Below are 26855 nucleotides of genomic sequence, written 5' to 3'. Positions count from 1 at the left end.
AATTTTGAATTTCTTCTACGTTACCCAACAGTCCTGCCCCCTTTGATTCGAAAGGTGGTCACCGCTACTATATCTTGTTTATTGATGATTTCTCTCGCTACACTTGGCTCTACTTCATGAAATCTCGTAGCGAGGTTCTCTCTATATACAAACGCTTTGCTGCCATGGTTCACACTCAGTTTTCCACGCCCATTCGTACTTTTCGTGTTGACTCCGCTGGTGAGTTTTATCTCCCAGCTGTTGTGTGGTTTTCTTGCGGAACAGGGTACTCTTGCCCAGTTCTCATGTCCTGGTGCGCATGCTCAAAATGGCGTTGCCGAACGTAAGCATCGTCATCTACTTGAGACGGCTCGTGCACTGATGATTGCCGCTTCCCTCCCACCCCATTTTTGGGCTGAGGCTGTTTCTGCATCCACCTATCTCATCAACATTCAGCCATCGACTGCCCTGCAGGGTGGTATTCCTATGGAGTGTCTCACTGGCCGCTCTCCTGACTACTCAGCTCTTTGTATGTTTGGATGTGTGTGCTATGTCCTTCTTGCCCCGCGAGAACACACCAAACTGACTGCTCAGTCGGTTGAGTGTGTTTTCCTTGGCTACAGTGATAAGCATAAGGGCTATCGCTGCTGGGATCCTGTTGGTCATCGTTTGCACATCTCGCGTGATGTGACCTTTGACGAGTCTCGCTCTTACTACCCGCGCCCTTCTACCTCGAGCTTCTCTGTGGACGATATTTCTTTTCTTCTTCTCCCTGATACACCCTGCTATGTGCCTCCTCATGCTTCCCCTCTTCCTCCTGCACCTCTCCTTCCTTCTCCTTCACCACCGACACCATCTTCCCCATCCTCCTCCTCCACCTCTCCACCATCATCTCCAGTCCGTCGCCCTCTCTCATCATTTCCTCTTCACTATACTCGTCGCCCTCGTTCTGAGGATGTTTCCCCTGACGCGCCTTCCACCTCTGGTGCACCTCCTTTCACGCCTCCCCCGGTTCATAACCTCCGTGCTCGGCCTCGCCCCCCGCCTGATCGCTACTCTCCTGATCGGTACGGCCTCTCTATTATTGCTGAGCCCACTTCCTATCGGACTGCCATGACTCAGCCTGAATGGCAGCTTGCGATGGCCGAAGAGCTTGTTGCCCTTGAGCGCTCTGGCACATGGGATCTGGTTTCCCTTCCTTCCGGTGTCCGTCCCATCACCTGCAAGTGGGTCTACAAGATTAAGACTCGCTCCGATGGTTCTCTTGAGCGCTACAAAGCGCGCCTTGTGGCCCGTGGTTTTCAGCAGGAACAGGGACGCGATTATGATGAGACATTCGCTCCTGTGGCCCACATGACCACTCTTCGCACTCTTCTTGTTGTGGCTTCTGTTCGTCATTGGTCTACCTCTCAACTTGAGGTTTATATGCACCCACCACCGGGGTACTATGCTCCTGATGGTATGGTCCGTAGACTTCGCCGCTCCCTCTATGGTCTTAAACAGGCCCCTCGCGCCTGGTTTGAGCGCTTCGCCTCTATGGTGACTGCCGCTGGTTTCTTGCCCAGTGATCATGATCCCGCATTGTTTGTTCACACGTCTCCTTGTGGTCGGACTCTTCTCCTTCTCTATGTTGATGACATGATCATCACTGGTGACGACTCTGACTACATACCTTTGTTAAGGCTCGCCTTCGCGACCAGTTCCTCATGACTGATCTTGGTCCACTTCGCTATTTTCTTGGGATTGAGATCTCCTAGACCTCAGATGGCTTCTACATCTCCCAAGAAAAATATATTCAGGATCTTCTTGCTCGCGCTGCTCTCGGTGATGAGCGCACAGTTGTGACTCCTATGGAGCTCAATGTTCAGCTTCGTGCCTCTGATGGTGATCCTCTCCCTAACCCCACTCGGTATCGTCACCTTGTTGGCAGTCTTGTCTATCTTGCTGTTACGCGTCCTGATATCTCCTATCCTGTCCATATCTTGAGTCAGTTCGTTTCAGCCCCCACCTCTGTCCACTATAGTCATCTCCTCCGTGTTCTATGATATCTTCATGGAACGCTCTCTCAGCGCCTTTTCTTTCCCTGCTCCAGCTCTCTTGAGCTCCAGGCCTACTCTGATGCTACCTAGGCTAGCGATCCCTCTGATCGACGCTTGCTGTCTGCTTACTGTGTCTTTCTTGGTGGCTCTCTTATTGCCTGGAAGACAAAGAAACAGACTGCAGTTTTTCACTTGAGTACAGAGGCTGAGTTGCGAGCCATGGCTATGCTGACGACTGAGGTGATCTGGTTACGGTGGTTACTTGAGGACTTTGGTGTGTCTGCTACTACCTCGACTCCCTTATTGTCAGACAGTACTGGTGCTATCAGTATTGCGCGTGACCCGGTGAAGCATGAGCTCACCAAGCACATCGGTGTGGATGCCCACTTTGTGCGTGCTGCTGTGCAGGATCAGACTCTCGCTCTTCACTATGTGCCCTCTGAGTTACAGTTGGTGGACTTCTTCACGAAGGCACAGACTCGAGCGCAGCATAGCTTTCTTCTCTCCAAACTCAGTGTTGTTGATCCACCATGAGTTTGAGGGGGAGTGTTAGATGTGTATAGGTTTATCCCCATTGTACACATGTATATGTACTGGCCTTTGGCCCTCCTGTGAATGCAGTTGCTCATTCCTAACACTAATAATAAGGTCTAAAAGTTAGCTGCAAACCCAAAGACCAACGCCCCTTTAATTATCCCCTGGGTTTGTGATTTGTATTATGTCCTTTTCATCTAATGATACCGTATACATTTCAGGATGTTCAGCCGCAACAACAGACTAGATTATCAAGTGTTCTTTAATACCAAAGGAGCTTTTAGGCCTCTTGGCTGGAATGGACTGATTCTAGCTCCATGTTTTTGTGCTGTTCTGAAAATCATGTGGGAGATGCGCCTGAGGATGATCATATTTTTAGATGAAAGGGGGTTAAACCCCCCGGCCCCATTTTTTATAAATGAAACCAGAAAAGATCCAGTGCACATATCTCAGGACCCGTGAGCATGCTAAGCATGTTCAGAGGTCAGATTACAAAAGGAAATAAGAACTTCTTACAGCATACATCATATAGTGAGGCCTATCAGACTCTTGAAAATAAGACTAAGATGCAAGCATGATGCTCGACATGTCCCCCCCATGGCCACCAGTCTTGTCGATCCCCAGCTCTGCCGCCACTCCTCTGAGCTTCTTCCATGGCTGGGTCGGAGAGCCCAGCAGGTCCAGAGGGGTGACTGGGCTAAGCAGGCAGTGCTTGATGCCACCAGGAGGACTCCTTGGAGGTGATGAGTATGGGTTCTTTTCGCCAGGCATCTTGTAATCGTCCAGCTTCAGCTTGAGAAGGGATTGATCAACTTCTCCAGCAGACGATGTTCCCAGTGGAATCACCCCACCAGAATTTGGAACGGTGATTCCAAGATCAAGGAAATCTGGTGTGATATCTTGTCCCAAAGAGGCTCCATTTCCTCTTTGAGCAAGATCGACCATCTCCTCAATGATCCCAACACTTTCCTCCAGATCTGTTTCAAGTCCATCAACACAGCGTTATTAAACACATGAGCATTTCTATTTTTCCACAAAGACCAAAGAATGCATGCACCTACTGAATTTAACACTGTGTGTTTTTGTTGGCAGGCCAAAACCTGGCCACAGAGAGGTAGTCTGAAGCCAGGTCTAGAGCAAAAATGTCTGAGACCTGTTTCCAAATACCCTTGGCTACTACACATCCAAAAAAAGATGGTCAATGGTTTCTTTTTCAGTACAGTAGACACATTCAGGGGGTTTCTCAATACCTCTTTTGGCTAAATTATCCTTAGTCATCAGTTTATTATGAGAAAGCAACCAGAGAAAGACCTGCACTCTAGGGGGAACTTTGATGGACCAAACTGCAGGAATATAAACTGGTTGCACCCCTCTAAAATTAATTATACTATACAGGGATCCTGTGGTGTATTCACCTTTAGCCTCATATTGCCACACTAGGGAATCATCACACCCCTGGTATTGAGTGTTTTCAACAATCTGCTCTAGGCAGTACCATTGCTCCATCATGTGTGTAGTGAAGATCCTCCTAAAAATCAGCTTGATTTCATTGTTGTCCCACACCTCAGCTAGTGAGACACAATGTTGATGACAGATGGAGTATAGTGGCCAGAATTGAACTGATAGTGGGGAGGTTCCAAACCAGATATCTTCCCAAAATCGTATCTTCTTGCCATCTCCCACCACCCATCTGTATCCAAATTTCAATGCCTTGGCTGCCCACATGACCCCCTGCCAGAACCTAGAGGGGTTTTGTGGGTTGCAAGCAAAGATATTTGGAGCATCATTTTAAGTATTTTCTATCTATAATATCTTTCCATAGTTTCCCCTCATCTTTGATGTATCTCTTTACCCAGCCCCCTAGTAGGCAGAGGTTCACATCTCTGATGTTAGGGACTCCCAGACCTCCATGTTGCTTACTCATGCAAACCAAGTGCCAGTTAGCTAGGTGAATCTTCCTGTTTCCCTCAAAATCATTCCATAGGCAATTTTCCATTTGGCTATTTATCATATCTAGTGCCCATTCGGGGAATTTAAAGAAAGAAAGGACATAAACAGGAATACTAGCAAGGCAAGTTTTAATGAGTATCAGCCTAGCAGCATAGGATAGGAGTTTGCCTCTCCATCCAGCAATTCTCTTGAGGATCTTATCTATTAGAGGTTGTAAGTCCTCCCTTCTCAGCTTATCATAGTGCAAGGGGATCCCAAGGTACTTTATGGGAAAATCCCAACTTTGCATCCCATGATATCAGCAATGATCCTAGTTTCCTCAGGAGATATATCTATGGGAATTATCTCACTTTTAGCATAGTTGATTTTCATGCCTGAGACTTTTTCAAAGCAGGTTAAGATCATTTTTAGGTTAGAGGCTTTATGCTCATCACTATCCACAAAGAGTATGGTGTCATCTGCATATTGCAGGCAGATGACACCATTAAGTATAAGGTCAGAACACAAACCCCTAATCATATCCTGAGAGGCTGCTTTATAAAGCATTTTACTAAGCACATCTACCACTAAATTGAAAAGGAGGGGGGATATAGGGTCCCCCTGCCTCAGCCCTTTTTCTGTGATGAATGAGTGTCCCTCTACACCATTAATTTTTACCCCAACTGAACCCATGTGAGTAATCTGCTTAATCCAGGAGATCCATAAAGGACCAAAATTTCTAAAAGGAAATCTAGGTTTACATTGTCAAAAGCTTTCTTATAGTCTAGTTTTAAAACTAGACCTGGATTGCCTGATTTGTATGTAGAGTGCAGCACCTCATGAGCAGTCACCACACTTTCTAGGATATACCTGCCTTTGATGAATGCAGTTTGGTTACTAGAAGTGAGAGTACCCATCAATTGAGCTAATCTATTGGTAAGGACTTTAGTAAAGACTTTGAAGATACAATTTATGAGACTAATAGATCTGAACTTCTTCATACTAGTTGCATCTTTCTCTTTAGGGATGAGGGTCAGCATAGCAAAGTTCAATCTATATATATATATATCTAGATTCCCTTTGTGGAAATCATCAAACATTGCCATTATGTCATGTTTAATGATTTCCCAAAAGTTCTGAAGGAATAAGAAAGAGAGTCCATCTGGGCCAGGAGCTCCATCAGAGTATGATCCAAAGATGGCATCTTTGACCTCTTCCTCAGAAAAAGGCATCCAATACAAACACACGCCACACCACCGCAACACACGCACACACCCATGGCAGGATACATAGGCGCTGAGCGTAGCAACACCACCCCTAGCACCACGACCACGTAGAGATGAAGCTACATATGACGAACCATGCGCTCCAAGGCGGCGCCTTCAGGAAGGGAACGACGTCGGAGCGCCGCCACCGCCCGATCCAAAGATCAGAGTTTCCCCCGGAGCCGCATGACGGGCAATGAGAGCCGCGACGACGCCTTCAAGAAGGGAACGATCCTCGCCGCCGCCGGTCCGTCCGGAGATAGAGCAAGTTTTCACCTCGGCCAACACTCATCGCCACCGAACGCCACACCCCGGCAACCACGCCGCCCACACGGCCATGGTGACCGGGCAGCACCAAGGCACGGGCTCTGCCCACGAGCACCGCGCTACCACCACCAGGGCCGCCGCCCCAGCATCCAAGACCTCGACACCACCTTACCCGAGATCCGTCGCACCCCAACGAAAGAGACAAGCGGAAAGGTCCCACCTTTCGCACCCCTGGGCGCCCCCAGCGTCGAGACCCGATAGGTCGGCCAAAACTGGCATCCACCGACCCGTCCTGCTGTCCCGAGCGCGAGACGAGCTCAGTCCTGCAGCATCGAGAGGGGGACGAGGTCAGTCCTGCTGCACCATGCGCGAGACGAGCTCGGTCTGGCCGCATCGGGCGCGGGATGAGCTCGGTCCTGCAGCACCGGGACACGAGACGAGCGGTGGACCGCAGCTGGGAGAGGACCAGCCCATTGATGGGAGTAGCGCCCGAGCGCCGAGGAGATGGGGTGAAGGTCGAGACGGCCCGACTGCAGACAAGCCAACGCCGGAGAAGCGGCCGCTGCTGCGGACAGATCCGTCGAGCCATCGTGAAGCCGCCACGACACCAGGAGGTCACCACCGAGACCTCCCCACGCCGCCGCCCACGACAGGAGCAGCGGTCACGCCCGGCCGCTGCCCTACTCGCGTCGCCCGACGACCTCCAAGCACCGGAGCCGCCGGGCACGCACCACCGGAGCCACGCGCCGCCGGTCGGCCCCCAACGCCAGATCCGGCCGGATCCGGCAAGAGACCGGCCGCGCGCCACCTCCCGAGACGGGAGCAACGCGGCCGCCCCGCCGCGCGCGGAACGAAGGGAGCCAGAGCGCTGCCACAGCAGGCCACCCCGCCGCCCTGCGAGACCGCCGCCACGCCGCTGGATCCCGCGGACAACCAGTGCCGCCACTCGAAGGGGCCGCCCCGCGTCGGCGCCTACAAGCGGAGTGGGAAGAGTGGCCCCGCCGCCGCCATGTCCACTGGGCTTTGCCTGGCGGAGCTCGTCGGCGGCGGCGGGGGGGAGGGGAGGGAGGCGGGGCGAGGAGCGCGGCAGCAGGAGATCCTTCCCGGCGCGCGCGGGCGCGCCGCGGAAGGTGAGGGGAGGAGGAGGGGGGAGGAGGGGAGCGGGGCGGGCCGGGAGGAGCGCCCGACGGCCGGCGGCGGCGGGAGGGCTAGGCCACCGGCGGCGGCGGCGGGTGGGAAACCCTAGCGGGGGTCGCGGGGGAGCCCTTGATTAGCTTCTGAGGTTTCAGACTGAGAATAAAGGATGATCATATCGTTTTATCTGCAATTTATTTGTCTGTGCCTTGCCACCACTAATAGTTTAAATGCCTATTCATTTGTCTTCAAATGTTTGTGAAATAATGTTGCTCATAAGGTCGGTAGCGATACAAAACAAGCGCTTGCACCCAATACAAGGGTCATATTCTAAAAACAAATAAACAGGGCATCACAGTTGAAGAGAAGATGACGTCATGTGACATCACAAATACCACAGGACTTCTTCCTACTGATAAAGTAATAGAGAATTTAGATCTTAACCCACATTCACTTTGATCATTTGCCCCCGAGATTGACGGGTGGGGCCGGGTCCACTGGCCATTGACACAATCCATGGGCAAAACATCAAACCCCTGATAAAGTGTGGCAAATCACCTAATCGCCCTAAAGTAATAAGTGTGCTTCTCGCTGACAGGCATGGATATGTTGAAGGCAGGTCTAATGCAAAATCTGTGTAAGCACCCAGATAACTACTATTTGCTTTTCTGTGGTCAGACATATGCAGCTGTTTAGATCAAATGAGTTTTTACATTTGCACGACACCGCTATTTCTGTGTCGATGCCATTTCATCGGCAGATGTTGGAGTGGGTGAGGCGGAGGGGATAGAACTAGATGCCTTAATTAGATTCCGTCCATCGATGCATGAATATCTAATGTCATCTCTGAATATTCCGAGCAGGCTCTGAAGAAAGATAGTAGTGAGAGAAAAAAACGTGGATAGGCTTCACTGAGTGCAGACACAAAGCCAAGTGCTTCTAATCCAGGAATAATAAGGCAAAATAACTGGCCATATGATGTACATGATGCAGTTGAATCGAGAATCCTCACTATAAACTATTCGGCGATTGCCCGATGACAGAAGTACTATGTCAAAGGTAGAAAGAATAGCTATCTGACGGTTTCGCAAAAGCAAAGCAGGGGTCAAGGTCAAGGAGTGGTATGGCAATGGCATTACATCTCCATCTTTTAGGAGCAGCAGAAGCTGCACGACAGTTAATGGCTGGCCACTCAACTTGAAATCATAAAGCATGCTCATCCAGCTCTTCCTCCTGCGCCACCGGTCGACCTCACCGCCCCCTGGCCAACAGCAATCCGGTGGCGGAGCTCGATGACGCGGGTGGCGGCGCAGCCCACGGAGGCCAAGGACGACTCCTCCCCCACAAGCCGGTGGCAGGAGCAGTGCAGCGACGGCGAGCACCACGCGAGCAAGGCGGTGGCTCCGATGCCGTGCTTGGTACGGCCGGCGATGGCGATCTCCGGTGCGTCATCACGTGGCGGCGGCGGCAGCGAATGGGCTGGCACGGCTGCGGGCTGGGTTCGCCACACGGCCCGTGGGCTTCTTTTGTTTTCTCAGCACACGTATGTTTCTTCTGTCTGAAAATGTCGGATGTGCCAATTCTCAAAAAAAAAAAGTCGGATGTGCCAGCTAGGAAGGACGCTCCGCCCGAGCGTCGTCCCCATCGCCGTCGACGCGTCGGGGGCAGCGATTTGACGTGACAGACAGGGAGGAGTCAGTTCCCGGAGGGAGGACTAGACGTGTTTCCTTCGCGACTAAGGCTGCTGTGCTCAATCCCACTCGTTATAATCTCAGCCATTTCCCCCCGCCCGGCTGAGCTCAATCCCAGCCCGCGGATCCAACCGGATCGCCGCCGATGACCATGGGGGCGGAGCGCGAGGCCGGCGAGGAGGAGGAGTCGCGGCGCCCACTTCTCCCATCCTCTCCGTCGCCAGGTTCTCCCTCTGCCACCGAACCCACTGACCCGCACATCTGGTCTCGTCCCTCACGGTGTGGATTTCGTTTCAGCGGCGGAGCACCAGCAGCAGTACCAGCACCTGGGGCGGAGCAGCTCGTCGGCGCTGCGCGGGGGCGGAGGAGGGTGGGGCGGCGGGGGCGCGGAGGTCAGCGCGGCTGAGGTCAGGTCCGCCGCCTCCTTCTCCTCCTCCTCCTCCAACTACTATCCCTCGGCGCCCAGTCCCCACCACGACGCCGTCGTCTACCCCCCGTCCATCCACAGCGCCGTCCTCTCCCCGTCCCCGTCGTCTGCTGCCACTCCTCAGCATGCGCATGGTAATCCCCAGTTGTACTTCTCCATTTCTACCGGTTTTGCTCCATTGTAATTGACTAATTGTAGCTAACAAACAACGGGGTTGCAACAGCACAAGGTTTGGCGATTGTTCCTCAAGGGCCGTACGGTGGTGATTACCAGCCTTCTCAGTCTCAGGGCGTTAGGAGGTAGTGCTTGTCAAAATTGTCTATCACCCCACTGAATTTTTATATAAGATCACTCAACTGAATGATTGGAATTTTCCGACAGGGATGTACTGGATGAGGTGGAGATCCGGCATCTGCTAATTGAACATGTTGGACATCGATGTTGTTGGGGAAGCCGGCCTGCTCGCACATGGAAAATTACATCCATCGAGGACTGCAATGTATATGTTGGAACCTTGGAAACCTTTATCGAGGAAAGAGACACAATATTAAAGAAGGAACCATACGATGGTGGGAAAATAGATGGAAGAGACAAGGGTCCTGTTCTTGGTGTGTGGGAACTAGATTTGAGGTCCGAGTTTCCAATGCTCTTTGTACCGGAGAAAGAAGTAATGGTCAAGATTCCTCATTCAGAAATTACTGAAAAATGCTTAGGTATGACATTCATTTAGCTGAACATCATGTAGTCGCACATAATTTGCTTTCATAGGTTGTAGCCGTAATACAGCATTTTTTTTGACTTTTTACTTGGTGAGGATAACATTTTTATGTACCTATTTTAGTAAGTATAAGTTTAGTATAGAACTTTCCCCTAATATCTTATTTTGTTCCATGTAAGAAAATAACTTCTATTCTGTAGTAATTTCTCTAACTATGGTGTATCTTGTGTTTCCTTTATGTTGCCTTTGCATTTTACATTGTTCAGAGATCCTTCTAGGCATTGCAGTCTAAATGTTCGCATCAACCAAAATTTTCAAATTGTTTTCCCAGGTCCTATATCATGATTTTACCCTTTTTTTCCTGTTATGTGTTATGTCAAGTAGAAGTCAGGGGTGTGGCCTTGAGCCCTACCGTTGGCCAGATGTGCCTAGGTGGCAGTGGAAATCGTCAATTAGCTAGAGATAGAGTAGATTTCAGTTTCTTGGAGATAGATAGAGATAAGAGTGTTCACTAGTTCCAAGTTTATGAGTCCCGACCGCCAGCCAGCTATATATATATAAAGTTAGGTACTGTGTGCAAACTATGCAAGTAATGTGAATTGTCTAACTTCTCCCTGGAGTTCCTTTTCCCCGTGTATGGTTAACCTCAGCCCAGTCAAGCCGAGCGGCAGTCTTGGCTATCTTCCCAGCTGTAGTTACCCTGTTATGATGATCATCATAACATAAGAGTTGAAAACGCCTACTTGTGTGGCTGTCACAAGTATCTATTTTACTATTTTTAGCATGTACTATAAGTGCCAATTCAACTCAAATACAGTTAGGAATCTTAAGCTACCTCACGATGGGAAGTTTCACAATCTGAAAGAAAACCTTCAGAAGAGAGTAACCCATAAATACACTTTTGGGTAGACATGACATAGGAACTGACAACTATCCCAACTCATACTTCCAATGGGAACATACATCTCTTGCACCACTAGTGTGACGTATTATCTTTGCTCATCTATTGTGTTGAAAAGAAATGGACACGATCCATATAGACTTGTTGAGTGATGTACAATATAGGTCTAAAAAATATATAAACTGCTTAATCATGTTGCAGCCTATAATCTATGCCCACTAATCCTTATTGGCTGCAATAGCTGTAGAGTCAAGATGTTGTGTTCTCAAATCTAACTAGAAGAAATAAACAGGGGAACTTCCTTCTAATTAAATATGTATAATCTGCTTATTACTGCAACCTTAACAGTCTTGGCTCATTTTCAAGTTGTTAGGAATTAGGATTTAGGACACCTTTAGCAAGTCTTCTTTTTTTTCTCATTAATCTTCTTTCATACTAGTATTTATATTTTAGCAAGGTAATATTATAGTGTGTCCGTCATTGCCTTTCTGATTTTGAGAAGTTCTCAATTTCTCTGATCTGATGTTTCTGACAGATTGTGAGGGTCGTGGAGAGGCGCCATGTCCTACTTGCAATGCTGGTCAGCAGCACGGGTTTTACAAGGCAAATCAAATGACTCGGTGCAGTGTATGTCATGGCAGGGGTTTGCTCGCTCACCAAGATGGATCTGATTCAGTGTTAGTTACACCGCTTCTTTTTTTTTAGTTCTTCAATACGTAATTCACCTCAACTCAGAATACAAGTGTGCCATAAGAAACTCGTTTATTGTCATAACATACACAAGTACTCCCTCCGTAAACTAATATAAGAGCGTTTAGAACACTACTTTAGTGATCTAAACGCTCTTATATTAGTTTACAGAGGGAGTACATAACTAGGCTAACACATATACCACTTTTGTTTCTGTTTCAGATATTGATTTGCTTGTATGTTTCCTTTTGTCACAGATGTGGGATGTGCAATGGTCAAGGAATGTTGCCCTGCATAGCATGTGCATCCCGGGGCCTAGTGACATGCCAGACATGTAATGGCTGCGGTTCCCTTCTTGCACAAAGCACTGCTCATGTTCGATGGTAATTTAATTAATATTTTTCCAAAGATGGTCCATCAGTTTGTATTGAGATAGTTAACCAGAAAATAGAGAACCAAAAGATTTGACTGTATATACTTAAAACAGAGGTGTTGCTAGTAAATGCGTACATGGAACCTATCATGTTGCTACAATGCTAACTATCACGGAAAACTGTTATAACAGTTCAGTACTCTGTTATGGTTTTAAAAGCTTTGCTAAACATTCGAGATTTTAAAATATGTTGTACATAAAATATGTTTGACAGTTTATATGCTTTCTTTAGTCTACTAGTAATAATATTTTACTCTTCCCTTTGCTGAATGCACTTGTATCTAGTAAAGCTTCAATAGATAAAAAACTCCAGGGAGTCATAATTGCAAAACTAAGCGAGTCTTCACTTTTTAGTTTTTTTATTTATGCCACATTTTTTATTTATCTGCAAATCAGTAGAGCAGTATGTACGAGAAAATCATGAGATATACTGAGTAACCTTGTACAATTGTTTCCCTCGTTAATCTAGAGCTTATGGAGTTATGGTTTGTGATAATATTCACACCATAATTGACAAGCTATGACTATGTTGATACTGCTTTGATTACTGAAGAAGTATTAATCTTTAATGCTCGTTTTAGTGGTTTGAACTTTCAAGGGGCTACTTTGCCTATTTGTTTGAGTGGTGCCCTTTTCTTTTGGTCTGACTTGTAATTTCTTTCTATTTCCAGGAAGACGCTTACAGCGAGAAAAGTTAGTGCAACAACAGGAGCTGCTTCGGTCCCTGACGAAGTTTTCCACAGAGCGCAAGGGGTGCAACTATGCAACATACAGGCATACCAATGCACTCCAGCTTTCTTTGCCGATTCATACCCACTCAACCAGTTCTCGTCGGAGATTGTCGCTAGCCGGCTGCCAGTTCCACCATCCGCAAGAGTAATTTCGGAGAGACACATCATCTCGGTCGTGCCCGTGACCCGTGTCACAATGTCTCACCGTAAGCGGTCTTTTAGCTTCTATGTCGTCGGCTATGGCAGGGATGTTTTCATACGGGACTATCCTTCGAAGTTCTGCTGGGGCCTTTGCCGTTGCTTCGAATGGTTGGGGAACTAGTTCATGTGTGTGCCACCTTTTGGTGTCCAATGTCCATACTATCAAAACTTGTAACTGCGGAGAGGCAGTGTGATTCCTGGTGTGTAACAGTAAAGATGTGCAACGTTATCTGTAGACTGTAGTGTTACAGTACAGAAGCTTCTGTGTGTACATTTTGGGCTTGTGGATCATGTACAGCGGTACTGTACCGATTGTTTGATGTGTAGAAAATAATTAAATAATTCACATTTTGTTATGAGTAATAATAATGAGATATCCGATATCCTCTCTGATGTCCGATATCAACTGCCCATAATTGGTTGCCCTGAACTAAATGTGCTGTTTCTCAAAATAAATAAGTCTTCTTCAATCCCCCGAGAAATCCCCTAGCTTGCTTTTATTTTTTGAATTATTTGAATTGCTTTTCACATGTGTCACGTGGTAGCCCCTAGCACTGCTCATGTATGTCGCGAAGGAAGCTTCATCAGTTCATCATCTCTGTCGTCGTCGTCGTCGCATTGGGGCACCGAATTGATGTGACAGGGAAGAAGAGGAGGCGGTTCGCGGAAGGAGGGAGGATTTGACCTGCTTCCTTGGCGGCTATGACTATCCCAGCCATTTCCTCCCGCTCGCGGCCAATCCCACTGCGCGGATCCAGCCGAATCGGCGGCACCGATGACCATGGAGGCGGAGCGCGGGGCCGGCGAGGAGGAGGACGAGCCGCGGCGCCCTCTTCTCCCACCTTCGTCGCCAGGTTTCTTCTCCATTCGCCATCGAACCAACTGACCCATACATCTGACCCCCCGCTCTGCGATCTCATCCCTTATTACGGTGTGGATTTCGTTTCAGCGGCGGAGCACCAGCAGCAGTACCGGCACCTGGGGCGGAGCAGCTCGTCGACGCTGCGCGATGGCGGAGGAGGGTGGGCGGAGGTCAGCGCCACCGAGGTCAAGTCCGCCGCCTCCTTCTCCCCCAACTACTACCCCCCGGCGCCCAGTCCTCACCACGACGCCGTCTACCCGCCGTCCATCCACAACGCCGTCCTCTCCCAATCCCCGTCAACTGCTGCCACTCCTCCGCATACGCATGGTAATCCTCGGTGCTACTTCCTCATTTCCACTGTACCATTTTGCCCCGTTGTAATTGTCACAGCGTTCATCTACACCACAAAGGTTTGGCGATTGTTCCTCAAGGGCCGTACCCGTACGGCGGTGATTACCAGCCTTCTCAGGGCGTCCGGAGGTGAGTGCTCCTTGTCAAAATTGTCTAAATGGTTGTGTTGCCGAGTGATAATTAGCGCGCAGGCACAGTCCCTCAGCCATGAATGTTAAACTTCCACATTTTTTCTGACTGTTGGAATTTTCTGATAGGGATGTACTGGATGAGGTGGAGGTCCGGCAGATGCTAATCGAACATGTTGGGCATCGATGTTGTTGGGGCAGCCGGCCTGCTCGGACATGGAAAATTACATCCATCAAGGACTGCTGTGACGTATACGTTGGTACCTTGGAAACCTTCATCGAGCAAAGAGACACCATATTTGAAAGGGAACCCTATCATGGTGGGGAAGTAGATGGAAGAGACAAGGGTCCTGTCCTTGGTGTGTGGGAACTAGATTTGAGGTCCGAGTTTCCTCCACTCTTTGTACCGGAGAAAGAAGTAAGGTTCAAGATTCCTCATTCAGAATTCACTGAGAAGTGCTCAGGTATGACATTCATTTAGCAGAACATCATGTAGTCACACGTAATTTGCTTTCAATTGTTTTAGCCATAATACAACATTCGTTTTGACTTTTTTACTTGGTGAGGATACCTTTTTATGTACCTTCTTTAGTTTACTTAAGCATAAGTTTAGCATAGAGCTTTGCCCATAATATCTTTCTTTTGTTCTTGTAACAAAATAACTTCTGTTTTGTAGTCTCCAACTATGGTGCATCTTGTGTTTTGCCTTTGCGTTTTACATTGTTCAGAGATCCTTTTAGGCATTGCAATCTAAATATATGCATCGACCAAAATTTTCAAATTGTTTTCCGAGGCCCTATATCACGATTTTACCTTTTCCCCCTCTTATGTGTTATGTTAAGTAGAAGTCAGGGATGTGGCCTTGGGCCCTACAACCGGCCAGATGTGCCTAGGTGGCAGTGGAAATCGTCGATTAACTAGAGATTAGATTTCAGTTTGAGATAAGTAGAGGTAAGAGTGTTCAGTGTTGTCTAGTTCCAACTTTATGAGTACCAGCCGACAGGCAGCTATGTATGAAGTTAGGTACCGTGCAAATTATCTAACTTCCCCCTGGAGTTCCTTTCCCCCATTTATGGTTAACCTCACCCCAATCAAGCCAAGCGGCAGTCTTGGCTATCTTCCCAGCCATAGTTACCCTGTTATGATCTAGGGATCATAGATCATAACATAAGAGTTCAAAATGTCCACTTGTACTATTTTTAGCATGTACGATAAGTGCTAATTCAACTTAAATACAGTTTGGAATCTTAAGCTGCCTCATGATGGGAAGTTCACAATCTTAGAGAAAACCTTTAGAAGAAAGAAACCCATAAATACACTTTTCGCTAGACATGACATAGGAACTGACAACTATCCTAACTCATACTTTTAATGGGAACATTCATCTCATGGACCAGTAGTGCGACGCCTTGCTCATCTATATGTGTTGAAAAGAAATGGACATGATCCATATAGACTTGTTTTTTTTAAAGCATTCATATAGATTTGTTGAGTGATGTGCGATATATAAGTCAAAAAGTATATAAGCTTCTTAATCATATTGCCGCCTATAAGCTTTTCCCACTAATCCTTGTTGACTGCAATAGCTGTGGAGTCAAGATGGTGTCTTCTCAGTTCTAACTAGAAGAAATAAACAGGGTGAACTTCCTTCTAATTAAATGTTTATTTTCTGCTTATTCTGGAACCCTAACTAGTCTTGGCTTACTTTAAAGTTGTTAGGAGTTAGGACATAGGGCACGTTTAGTCAGTGTTCTTTTTTCTCATTAATCTGCTTTTGTAATTTTGGCAAGGTAAATATCGTAGTTTATCCGTCACTGCCTTTCTGATTTTGAAAATATTTCAGTTTCCCTGATCTGATGTTTCTGACAGATTGCGAGGGTCGTGGGAAGGTACCATGTCCTACTTGCAATCCTGGTCGGCAGTACGGGTTTTACATGGCAAATCAAATGACTCAGTGCAGTGTATGTGATGGCAGGGGTTCACTTGCTCAGCAAGATGAATCTGATAAAGTGTTAGTTCCACTGCTTCTCTTTATTGAGTATTTCAATATGTAATTCACCTCAACTCAGAATACAAGTGTGCCATAAGTGAAGCTCTTTTGTTGTCATAACATAGTAAGTACATAACTAGGGTAACACATATACCACTTCTGTTTCTGTTTCAGATATTGATAGGCTTGTATGTCATCCTTTGTCACAGATGTTGGATGTGCAATGGTCAAGGAGTGTTGCCCTGCACAGAATGTGGATCCCGTGGCCTAGTAACATGCCGGACATGTAATGGCTGCGGTTCCCTTCTTACACAAAGCATTGCTCGCGTTCGATGGTAATTTAATTCATATTTTTCTGAAGATAGTCCATCAGTTTTTATTTAGACAAGTGACCACAGAATAGAGGACCAAAAGATTTAATGTATGTACTTAAACAGACGTGTTACTAGTAAGTGCCTTTGTGGAACCTATCATGTTGCTACAATGTTAACTATCACGGAAAACTGTTATAGCAGTTCAGTAGTCTGTTTGGTTTTAAAAGCTTTCATGAACGTTTGAGATATTAATCAATGCTTTATTTTTGCGTTCAGTTCAGTCCTATTCTACTGCAAACTGTTGTAAATAAAATATACTCCCTCCATTTCATAATTCTTGTCATTGTTTTAGTTCAAATTTAAACTAAAACCATGACAAGAATTATGGAACGGAGGGAGTACTTTCTTGACAGGTTATATGTTTTCTTTAGTAGTAGTTTTGTAATATTTTATTCTTCGCTGAATGCACTCGTATCTAGTAAAGCGTCTATAGATAAAAACCTCCAGTGAGTCGTAATTGCAAAACTAACTCGTACCTTTTAGTTTTTTTATTATACCATTTTATTTGTTTATCAGCAAACCAGTAGGGCAGTATGTACCAGAAAATCATGAGATATACCGAGTAGCCTTGTACAATTGTTTTCCTCAGTAAGCAAGGGTTTATGGTTTGTGATAATATTGACACCATAATTGACAAGCTATGTTGGCACTGCTTTGGTAACTGAAGAAGAAAGGACTACATTGCATAGTTGTTTGAGTGCCCCGTTCTGTCTTGGTCTGACTTGCAATTTCTTTTGTTTCCAGGGAGACGCTTACAGCGAGAAAAGTTAGTGCAACAGCAGAAACTGCTACGGTCCCTGATGAAGTTTTCCACAGAGCGCAAGGGGTGCAACTATGCAACATACAGGCATACCAATGCACTCCTGCTTTCTTTGCCGATTCATACCCACTCAACCAGTTGTCCTCGGAGGTTGTTGCTAGCCGGCTGCCAGTTCCACCATCCGCAATAGTCATTTCGGAGAGACACATCATCTCGGTCGTGCCTGTAACCCGTGTCACAATGTCGCACCGTAAGCGATCTTTTATCTTCTACGTCGTTGGCTACGGCAGGGATGTTTTCGTGCGGAACTACCCTTCGAGGTTTTGCTGGGGCCTCTGTCGTTGCTTCGAATGGTTGGGGAATTAGTTGCATTTTATGCCATGTGTGTGCCGCCTTCTTTTGGTGTCCAATGTTCACAGTATCAAAACTTGTGTGTACTGTACAACTGTAGAGAGGCAGTGTGGTTTCTGGTGTGTTACAGTAAAGATGTGGTACGTTGTCTGTTGTTACAGTACAGATACTGTATGCACATTTCGGACTTATGGGTCATGTCCAGCGCGGCTGTACTGATTGTTCAGTGTGTAGAAAATGATTCACATATGGTTATCAAAGATAATAATGAGATGTGCTCTCTTTTAGGGGGAGAGGGGTTCATTACTGAATCAAGTATCCATAATTTGTTCCCCTGAACTGGTAATAAATGTGTTGATTCTCAAAATAAATAAATGTTCTTCAATTTCATAAGATAAATGTGTCAACTGTGTTTGCATATGTGCTTTTTTCTAGAACATGTTTGCATATGTGCTTGGTTATTCGAAATTCTCTTCTCATTTTGATCGGCGTGTCTCTCTATGGTACTATATACTAGTATTATTTATTTATTTTTGGGAATCTTGGGTGCTTTGCACGTTTGGTGAGCTTGAGTATGAAGGGCATTTCCAGGACATATAATGCACTCTGAAATGGGAAGAGAAATGCAAATTCCAGCAGGATGGATTCATAACGGGTTGACCTCTGCAGTGGAATTTTATTTATTTAAAATCGGAAAACAGTTTGTGACTTGGGCAGTGCAGCAGAAATAACTAGTAGAACAGCTGCATCACGAGCTCCCCCTTCCCTTTCATATCAGTCAATTGTGCTCATCGCGGGAACACGGCCAAGAATCGTCCGTTGCAACAAACACCGCAGAGAGAACAGAAGAAAGCAAGCAAAAAAATGAGCAGCAGGCTCCCCTGTGATCCGCATCCGAGGACGACGAAGAAGGCGTCGGCATCCGCCGCGGCGGTGCAGCTCCTGCTGCGCCACCGCGGCGGGAGGGCCGCCGCCAAGGACGAGAGCATCGAATTCTTCTCCGCCCTCTCCGGCCAAACCGACGAGAGTAAGTACCTGTTCCTGAATTATCTCCGGCGTCTTCTTTGCCGCTTCTGATGCTGATCAACTGATGTAAGGAGTGCTTCTGCAATGCAATGCAGAGGCCGCCGATCGGAGGGGAAAGACGAAGCTCAGGGCTGAGATCGGGAAGCATGACTATGACTGGTAAGAGAAAACGCTCTCATGATGGTAAATGGCCATTCAGATCAGCTGCAAATGGCGAAACATCCTACTACCAGTACTTATTTATCACATTGTTGCGATTCATCGATGTTCGTAGGCTTCTGACTCCTCCGGCGACGCCTCTCTCGTGCTCCCCGGCGCTGAGCCGGCTGACGAGGGCCACATCGGCGTCGAACGCCAAGAGCAATTCGCCGGTACGTATGTCCGTCCGTCCGCGTTTACAGTTTTTCTTGACGTAAAGATCAGACTAAAAGCTTAGTGGTCTGGTCATTCATGGTGCAGCTCTCCCGGGCACGCCAGGAGAAGGGGAGCAGCTCATCACTCAACACGACGGTGCTCACGTCCTCGGGTCGCCTGCCGCACGTCAGGAGGACTCTGTCGTCGGCGTCTTCGTCTTCAGTCAAAGCCACGAGCAGCGCGTCGGGGAGATCGACGCCGGCGACGAGCCCCCGACCGCCAGCCGCTGCTGCCGCCTGTCGGCCCCCTCCCCAGGATAAAACACACGGACGACGGCTGTCCTCCGGCTCCGGTGCCGCCAGCCAACCCAAGGGACCGTCGTCGTCGAGTACCGCGCGGCCACGCGCTCCCACGACCGGTGCCTCCAGCCCCAAGTCAACTACCAGAGCGGCGTCAGAGCAACCGGCGCTGACCAGACGTGGCGCCAACGCCGTGGCACGTTCGAGGTTCGCGGGCCAGCTGAGTCGTGATGCAATGTCAACGGCTCAGGCCGCGGAAAATGCCGTGCCTCCCAGTATGGTCAAGACGCGACCCGTGCCGGCGACCGTGAAGCAGAGGAGCCACGGCAACGGCACGGCCACATCCCCGGCGACCGCTGCCTCCCGGAGCGCGCCGAGAGGGGACTTGCTAGCCAGTAAAAGATTGTCAAGGACCGGTGGCGACGGCCGAAAGACCCACGACGACGAGAAGGCCGCACCCCGTCCAACCGTGGGGTTCGGCTCATCCGTCGCGAGCACGCGCCGTTGTCTCACGAAGCGCGACTCTCGGAAGCTCACGGTGAACGAGGGCGGCGAGCAGCGGAGTACCCGATCCGTACCGTCCGGAGGCCGCTTAGGGTCCGCGGCCACGGTCTCGGACGCCAGGGGCCGCCGGCGGTCCACGGCTGGGAAAGACAAGGTCGCGGTCGTGGTCGCCGCGCCGGACGCGTTCCCGAGCACGCGGTACGACGCCATGCTGCTGCGGGAGGACCCCAAGAACCTCACGTGGCTGAACGGATGCGGGGAGGACGACGACGGTGAAGATGGGAGCTGCGGCGCAGGCTTGGTCGACGGCTCGCTGGAGCCGTTTCACGTGTGACGAGCGGCACAGGGGCGGGATACTGAAACTGGCGCCAACTTGGCTGGTGTACATGACTCTGTTCTGCCAGCAATTTTTTTTCTAGGCCATCCGTTGGGGAACATTGCATGTAAAACATTTTTTTCTACGCACACGCAAGATTTATCCATTGAGATGCATAGCAACGAGAGGAGAGAATGTGTCTATGCATCCTCGTAGACCGTAAGCGGAAGCGTTTATTAACACGGTTGATGTAGTCGAACTTTTTCTCGATCCAACTGATCAAGTACCGAAGATAAGACACCTCCGCGTTCAGCACATGTTCAGCTCGGTGACGTCCTCGCCTTCTTGATCCAGCAAGACGGACGAAGTAGTAGATCAGTTTCGGCAGCACAACGGCGTGGTGATGGTGGTATTGTTGTTATCTTCATAGGGCTTCGCCTAAGCACTCCGAAAATATGACCGAGGGACTAAACTGTGGAGAGGGACGCCTCACACGGCTAAGAGATTGTTGTGGTCTTGGCGGCCCCTCCCTCATATATATAGGGGGGAGGGGAGGCAGCCAGGAGGTGCCCCCAAGGGAGGCCGAATCCTCTTTGGGCTCCTGCCCTAGCCAACCCCCCCTCCCCCGTACCATATTTGCCTGAGGAAGGAAAGGAAGGGGGAGGAGAGGAAGGCAGGGAGAGGCCGAATCCCCCTCCTTCCTTTTCTCCCCTTGGACGGCTGCCATAGGAGGGGCGCGCCAATCCCTTGTGGGCTGGTGTGCTCCTCTTACTTGGCCCATATGGCTCATATATCTCCCGGGGCTTCCCGGAACCCCTTCTAGTGATCCGATGACTCTACCCGGTACCTCTCGAAACTCTTCCGGTGTCCAAACATCATGGTTCTATATATCAATCTTTACCTCCAGACCATTCCGGAGCTCCTCGTCATGACCGTGATCTCATCCGGTACTCCGAACAATATCTGGTCATCAAATCACATAACTCATATAACACTATATCGTCGACGAACGTTAAGCGTGCGGACCCTATGGGTTCGAGAACTATGTAGACATGACCGAGACACCTCTCCGGTCAATAACCAATAGCGGAACTTGGATGCTCATATTGGTTCCTACATATTCTACGAAGATCTTTATCGGTCGAACCTTTATGACAACATACGTAATTCTCTTTGTCTGTCGGTATGTTACTTTCCCGAGATTCAATCATCGGTATCTTCATACCTAGTTCAATCTCGTTACCGACAAGTCTCTTTACTCGTTCCGTAATACATCATCTCGTAACTAACTCCTTAGTCACTTTGCTTGCAAGCTTCTTGTGATGTGTATTACCGAGAGGGCCCAGAGATATCTCTCCGATACACGGAGTGACAAATCCTAATCTCGATCCATGCCAACTCAATAGACACCTTCGGAGATACCTGTAGAGCATCTTTATGATTACCCAGTTACGTTGTGACGTTTGATAGCACACAAGGTATTCCTCCGGTATCCGGGAGTTGCATGATCTCATAGTCTAAGGAATATGTATTTGACATTAAGAAAGCAATATCAATAAACTGAACGATCATATGCTAAGCTAACAGACGGGTCTTGTCCATCATTCTCCTAATGATGTGATCCCGTTATCAAGTGACAACACATGTCTGGTTAGGAAACCTTAACGTTCTTTGATCAACGAGCTAGTCTAGTAGAGGCTTACTAGGGACACGGTATTTGTTTATGTATCCACACATGTATTTAAGTTTTCGGTCAATACAATTCTAGCATGAATAATAAACCTTTATCATGATTTATGTATCCACATATGTACCGGGGCCGCCGGGCGCGGGTACGGCCGGCTGCTGGGTACTGTGGGCATGCCTTGCCGGACGTCATGGGACAGTAGCGCTGTCTTGCTGCAGTTGCGCCTCCGAGACGCGCCCGCCCCAGGCGGTGACTTGGTCGGCACGACTGCCGCGCCGCCCAGGGCCGGTGCAAAGGAGGGAGCACTATAGCCATGCTTACTTGTCGCTGGGGTTTGACTTCTTGGGACCGGCCGCCATGCGCCAACCGACCGACCGGGTCGCGGTGGGGAGCCGGTCAGGGGCGAGTCGGATTGAGGGGCAAGCCAGATTGAGGGGCGTTGCTGGGCCCGATGTTTTCAAAAAGGATCCGGGTTCCGTTGCCCACCCGGGGGCCATCCCCTTGACAATGTGTGTGGCAGATAACTTGTTCACTATATTTGCTTTTCTATGGCAGACCTCTTTTTTTTGCAGCTGTTTGGATGAAATTAGTCCTCTGTATTTGCATCACACCCCTACTAGTACTACCCCCTCGGTTTCAAAATAATTAAAATTTTATACTTGTCCTAAGTTAAACTTTCTTAAGTTTGATCATCTTTATAGAAAAATGTGTTAAGATATACAATATTAGATTTTTTTCCCATAAAGCCTGGATTTTATTCTCTCAAAATGTAGCATCAAGAGAATACAAACACCATCAACATACACCCGACCTCTGCATAAATAGAATGCACACAACCAACACCAACACACACATACAACTATGTCAGCAACTAGCAAGTCATACAAGACCAAAGTTGTGTAGGCGAGAGAAAAAGAAAAAGGTCTCAAAGCGATCATATCTAATATCGGCAAACTATGACAATGATCATATCTGCAACAACCATTTTATGACGCCACACAGACGACGAAATTCTTCAATAGCAACGGCTTTAAGGACGAAACAAACTCTCAAACGCCATCGTCACTGGATCCAACCACCAAGGTTTTCCACCCTAAAGAATCAGCTCGAGCATACCGAGCAATGCCTTTAACAAGGCAATGACGCAAAAAATGTCGCCATTGCCAGGCATAACCAACTCGGGCTAGACCAAGGCTTTCACCCTGAAGCTCGAGACAGGGTGCACGTCGTACCATTGTAGTCACTCATGTATTGTTGCCACCACTTTCCCATGATCTCAGCAACTACATGCGGCCGCTGCAAAACCACCCCTCCACATCAAGCCTTCGTCCATAGTTTACATCTCACCATTGGAGCCCACCATGGGATCTGATCGAGATGAATCCTTCTAAAGACCTGTCGATGACCATCGCCATCGTGGAGCCGCAGGAGGTCGCTGCAGCACAATCTATAGCCACCACCACCCGGGCTGACCGGATATGGATCACCACCACCAAACCATTCAGATCTTAATAAGGTCAACAACGTCGGGTCAACTATATGGACGACGGTGAGGCTGCAGTCGCCCGATGTCATACCGCCACGCCAACCTCACCGCCGCCCGACAACCACCTTGGAATGAACATTGAAGGCGAAGGAAGAGAGTGGTCACCACAGCATGACCAGGGCAGCGAGCCATCGCACCGCCAGCCGCCATGATCCGCTCCCTGTGAGACCTGAGCACCGCCGCCACCCCCGCACAAGACATCACGCTGATACATCCATGTTGCATCATTATTTCCTACTGTAAATTATCTTATTTCAATGATATATTTCACATTATGGTGCAATTCTAATGCTTTCTCTCTCTCAAAATGCAAGTTATACCAAGAGAGGGGGATTGCCGCAGCTAGAATTCTGAACCTAAAAGATCAATAGAAGAGAAAGCAAATTCTCCGGAGCTCAAAACGAAGTGAGGATTTTTAGAGAATTATTTGGGAATATATGAAGAATTATGGAGGAAAGATATGCGAGGGGGGACACACCAGCTAGCCACATAGACACGTAGCGCCACCTACCCCCTAGCCGCGCCATGTGTCCATGTGGGGCCCTGGTGACTCGCTCGATGCCCTTTGGCAATAAAATCCCATTTTCCCTAGAAAAAATCACAAAAAAAGTTTTGGGACTTTCTGCCGCCGTCTGCGAGGTGGAATAGAGGAGGAGCATTTTTTGCTCTCTGGCGGTGCGCTTCTATCTGGGAAACCTCCCTCCGGGTGGGGAAAATCGAAGCCTACATCATCACCAACACTCCTTTCATCGTGGGGATCATCATCTTCATCAGCACCATCTCATCTTCAAACCCTAGTTCATCCGTTGTGTTCAATCTTTTGTATCAAACCTCAGATTGATACTTGGGGGTGCTAGTAGTGTTGATTACATCTTGTAGTTGATGCTTGTTGGTTCAATTGATGGAAGATAATTATGTTCAGTTTGTTAATAATTTATTTATACCCATTGATCATGATCAATATGATGAGTTGCAATTAGTTCTATTTGTTCTTGTGGACATGAGAGAAGCCTTGTTGCTAGTAATCAGGTGAAGTTGATGCCCGTTGGTGTTATGTGAACGTCGACTACCTGACACTTCACCATGTTTCACTGGTACATCGGGGTGCTATACAAACGGTTTTTAACCCCTTTCTGCGACGGCGTTCTGAACCGTCACCTAGTGAGTGACTATGATAGGAGGGTCCTTCCCACACGACCCAGAAACCGTCGGGGATATGCCCTCCTGGCACACATGCTCGGCAAAATGAAGTCGTGTGCGACCGGTGAGGGATCAAATATACGTACAGTAGTGCTAAAAATACAATTATACAGGCGAAATCGTTAACAGTCGTAAGTACATCCCACACTCAGTCCCCGCTAAACTTTTCCGTTCGTATATACATCCCACACAGTCGCTCCAACCCATCTGGAGTCCGTTTGGGGCTCCGGAGAGGGGATCTTCGTTCTTCGTCATCACCAACCCATCTCCATCGCCAATTCCATGATGCTCCCCACCGGTGAGTAATTCCTTCGTAGGCTCGCTGGTCGGTGAGGAGTTGGATGAGATTCATCATGTAATCGAGTTAGTTTTGTTAGGGCTTGATCCCTAGTATCCACTATGTTCTTAGATTGATGTTGCTATGACTTTGCTATGCTTAATGTTTGTCACTTTGGGCCCGGGTGCCATGAACTCAGATCTTAACCATTTATGAATTCATCATTATATCCATCTTTTAGATCCGATCTTGCAAGATATAGTAACCTACTACGTGTTATGATCCGACAACCCCGGAGTGACAACAACCGGGCCCACTCTCGGTGATGACCGTAGTTTGAGGAGTTCATGTATTCACTATGTGTTAATGCTTTGTTCCAGTTCTCTATTAAAAGGAGGCCATAATATCCCTTAGTTTCCAATATGGACCCCGCTGCCACAGGAGGGTAGGACAAAAGATGTCATGCAAGTTCTTTTAATAAAGCACGTTTGACTACTTACGGAATACATGCCTACATTATATCGATGAACTGGAGCTAGTGCCGTATCGCCCTAGGTTATAACTGTCTCATGATGAATATGATCCAACAAGTCACCGATCCAATTCCTACGAATTTATCTTATATTGTTTCTGCTAAGTTACTACTGGTATCATCACTGTTACACTTGCTACAAATTACTTCTATCACTATTACTGTTATCGTTGCTGCTGTCACTACTATCAAAACTATCAAACTACTTTGCTACTGATCACTTTGCTGCAAATAATTAATCTTCAGGTGTGGTTGAATTGACAACTCAGCCAATAATACCTTCAAATATTCTTTGGCTCCCCTTGTGTCGAATCTATAAATTTGGGTTGAATACTCTACCCTCGAAAACTATTGCGATCCCCTATACTTGTGGTTTATCCAGACCTTTTTCTGGCGCCGTTGCCGGGGAGCATAGCTATATTTATTGAGTCACTTGGGATTATTATCATATTATCACTATGAAGAATCTGAAGGATCCAAAGACTAAGATATTTCCCTCAAAGACGAGGGGAGGTAAGGAACTGCCATCCAGTTCTGCTTTAGATTCACCTTCTATTTTGAGTAAACTTGCAACACCACCACATGCTATCAATTCTAATATGTTGCAAGTTATTGATGATGCTACTTATACTATGAATGATTCTTATGATGATGCTAGTACCTTGCTTGATAATGATGATGTGCCACTTGGTGAATTTCTTGATGAACAAATTGCTAGAGTAATACAACATGATGTTGTTGAATCTGATGATGAGCTTGAAACTGAAACTCCTGAAACACCTGCTAGAACTAGCCTTCCTAGATATGAATTGCCTAAGGTACCGGAAGGTTATGTTATGAATGAGGAGACAACTAGAGATATTCTTGCTTGTAAGGATAGAGATGATCTAGAGAAATTACTATGCAAGTCTAAAGAAAAATCTCTGAATTCTAGAATGAAATGTGATCCTAAGTTTGCTACTTCACCTATCTTTATTGATGATAAGGATTATGAATTCTCTGTCGACCCAAAGTTGATTACTTTGGTTGAATATGATCCTTTCCATGGTTATGAAACTAAAACTATTGTGGCACATCTTACTAAGTTGAATGATATAGCTACCCTTTTTACTCATGATGAGAAAACTCGCTATTACTTTATTCTCAAATTATTTACTTTCTCATTAAAGGGTGATGCTAAAGCTTGGTACAATACTCTTGCTCCTGGTTGTGTGCGTAGTCCCCAGGATATGATTTATTATTTCTCTGAAAAATATTTTCCTGCTCATAAGAAACAAGTTGCCTTACAGGAAATATTTAACTTTGTGCAAACTAAAGAAGAGAGTCTCCCACAAGCTTGGGGGAGGCTTTGCCAGCTAG

General features: G+C 47.5%; 3 protein-coding genes across 3 annotated transcripts; all 3 read left to right on the top strand.

Annotated features, from left to right (window-relative positions):
- Window positions 1-8315: 8315 nt before the first annotated feature.
- LOC109767565 (uncharacterized) lies at window positions 8316-13325 on the top strand. Its single transcript, XM_020326314.4, has 7 exons — window positions 8316-9062; window positions 9136-9399; window positions 9489-9564; window positions 9647-9978; window positions 11420-11561; window positions 11832-11957; window positions 12679-13325. The coding sequence occupies exons 1-7, from the start codon at window positions 8984-8986 to the stop codon at window positions 13058-13060; spliced, it is 1401 nt and encodes a 466-aa protein (XP_020181903.1). The 5' UTR covers window positions 8316-8983; the 3' UTR covers window positions 13061-13325.
- Window positions 13326-13477: 152 nt separating this feature from the next.
- On the top strand, window positions 13478-18073 carry LOC109767564 (uncharacterized). The gene is made up of 7 exons (XM_020326313.4): window positions 13478-13793; window positions 13889-14128; window positions 14212-14281; window positions 14410-14744; window positions 16150-16291; window positions 16480-16605; window positions 17389-18073. The coding sequence occupies exons 1-7, from the start codon at window positions 13715-13717 to the stop codon at window positions 17768-17770; spliced, it is 1374 nt and encodes a 457-aa protein (XP_020181902.1). The 5' UTR covers window positions 13478-13714; the 3' UTR covers window positions 17771-18073.
- Window positions 18074-18619: 546 nt separating this feature from the next.
- On the top strand, window positions 18620-20405 carry LOC109767570 (uncharacterized). Its single transcript, XM_073506893.1, has 4 exons — window positions 18620-18782; window positions 18877-18940; window positions 19056-19152; window positions 19241-20405. Exons 1-4 carry the CDS (start codon window positions 18620-18622, stop codon window positions 20270-20272), a joined length of 1356 nt encoding a protein of 451 aa, XP_073362994.1. The 3' UTR covers window positions 20273-20405.
- Window positions 20406-26855: the final 6450 nt, after the last annotated feature.

Source organism: Aegilops tauschii, chromosome 2 (assembly GCF_002575655.3).
Source record: "Aegilops tauschii subsp. strangulata cultivar AL8/78 chromosome 2, Aet v6.0, whole genome shotgun sequence".
Taxonomy (NCBI): Eukaryota; Viridiplantae; Streptophyta; class Magnoliopsida; order Poales; family Poaceae; genus Aegilops; species Aegilops tauschii.
The sequence above is the reverse complement of the archived record's forward strand: the minus strand, read 5'-3'. Positions and strand labels throughout refer to the sequence as shown.

Excerpts from the sequence above, each read along its gene's own strand:
- LOC109767565 (XM_020326314.4), top strand. The coding sequence starts at position 8,984 with ATGACCATGGGGGCGGAGCGCGAGGCCGGCGAGGAGGAGGAGTCGCGG. Across the intron at positions 9,400-9,488 it reads CACTCCTCAGCATGCGCATG|CACAAGGTTTGGCGATTGTT; the intron begins GTAATCCCCAGT and ends GGGTTGCAACAG. Across the intron at positions 9,565-9,646 it reads CAGTCTCAGGGCGTTAGGAG|GGATGTACTGGATGAGGTGG; the intron begins GTAGTGCTTGTC and ends ATTTTCCGACAG.
- LOC109767570 (XM_073506893.1), top strand. The coding sequence starts at position 18,620 with ATGAGCAGCAGGCTCCCCTGTGATCCGCATCCGAGGACGACGAAGAAG. Across the intron at positions 18,783-18,876 it reads CTCCGGCCAAACCGACGAGA|AGGCCGCCGATCGGAGGGGA; the intron begins GTAAGTACCTGT and ends AATGCAATGCAG. Across the intron at positions 19,153-19,240 it reads ACGCCAAGAGCAATTCGCCG|CTCTCCCGGGCACGCCAGGA; the intron begins GTACGTATGTCC and ends TTCATGGTGCAG.
- LOC109767564 (XM_020326313.4), top strand. The coding sequence starts at position 13,715 with ATGACCATGGAGGCGGAGCGCGGGGCCGGCGAGGAGGAGGACGAGCCG. Across the intron at positions 14,129-14,211 it reads CACTCCTCCGCATACGCATG|GTTTGGCGATTGTTCCTCAA; the intron begins GTAATCCTCGGT and ends TACACCACAAAG. Across the intron at positions 16,292-16,479 it reads CAAGATGAATCTGATAAAGT|ATGTTGGATGTGCAATGGTC; the intron begins GTTAGTTCCACT and ends CCTTTGTCACAG.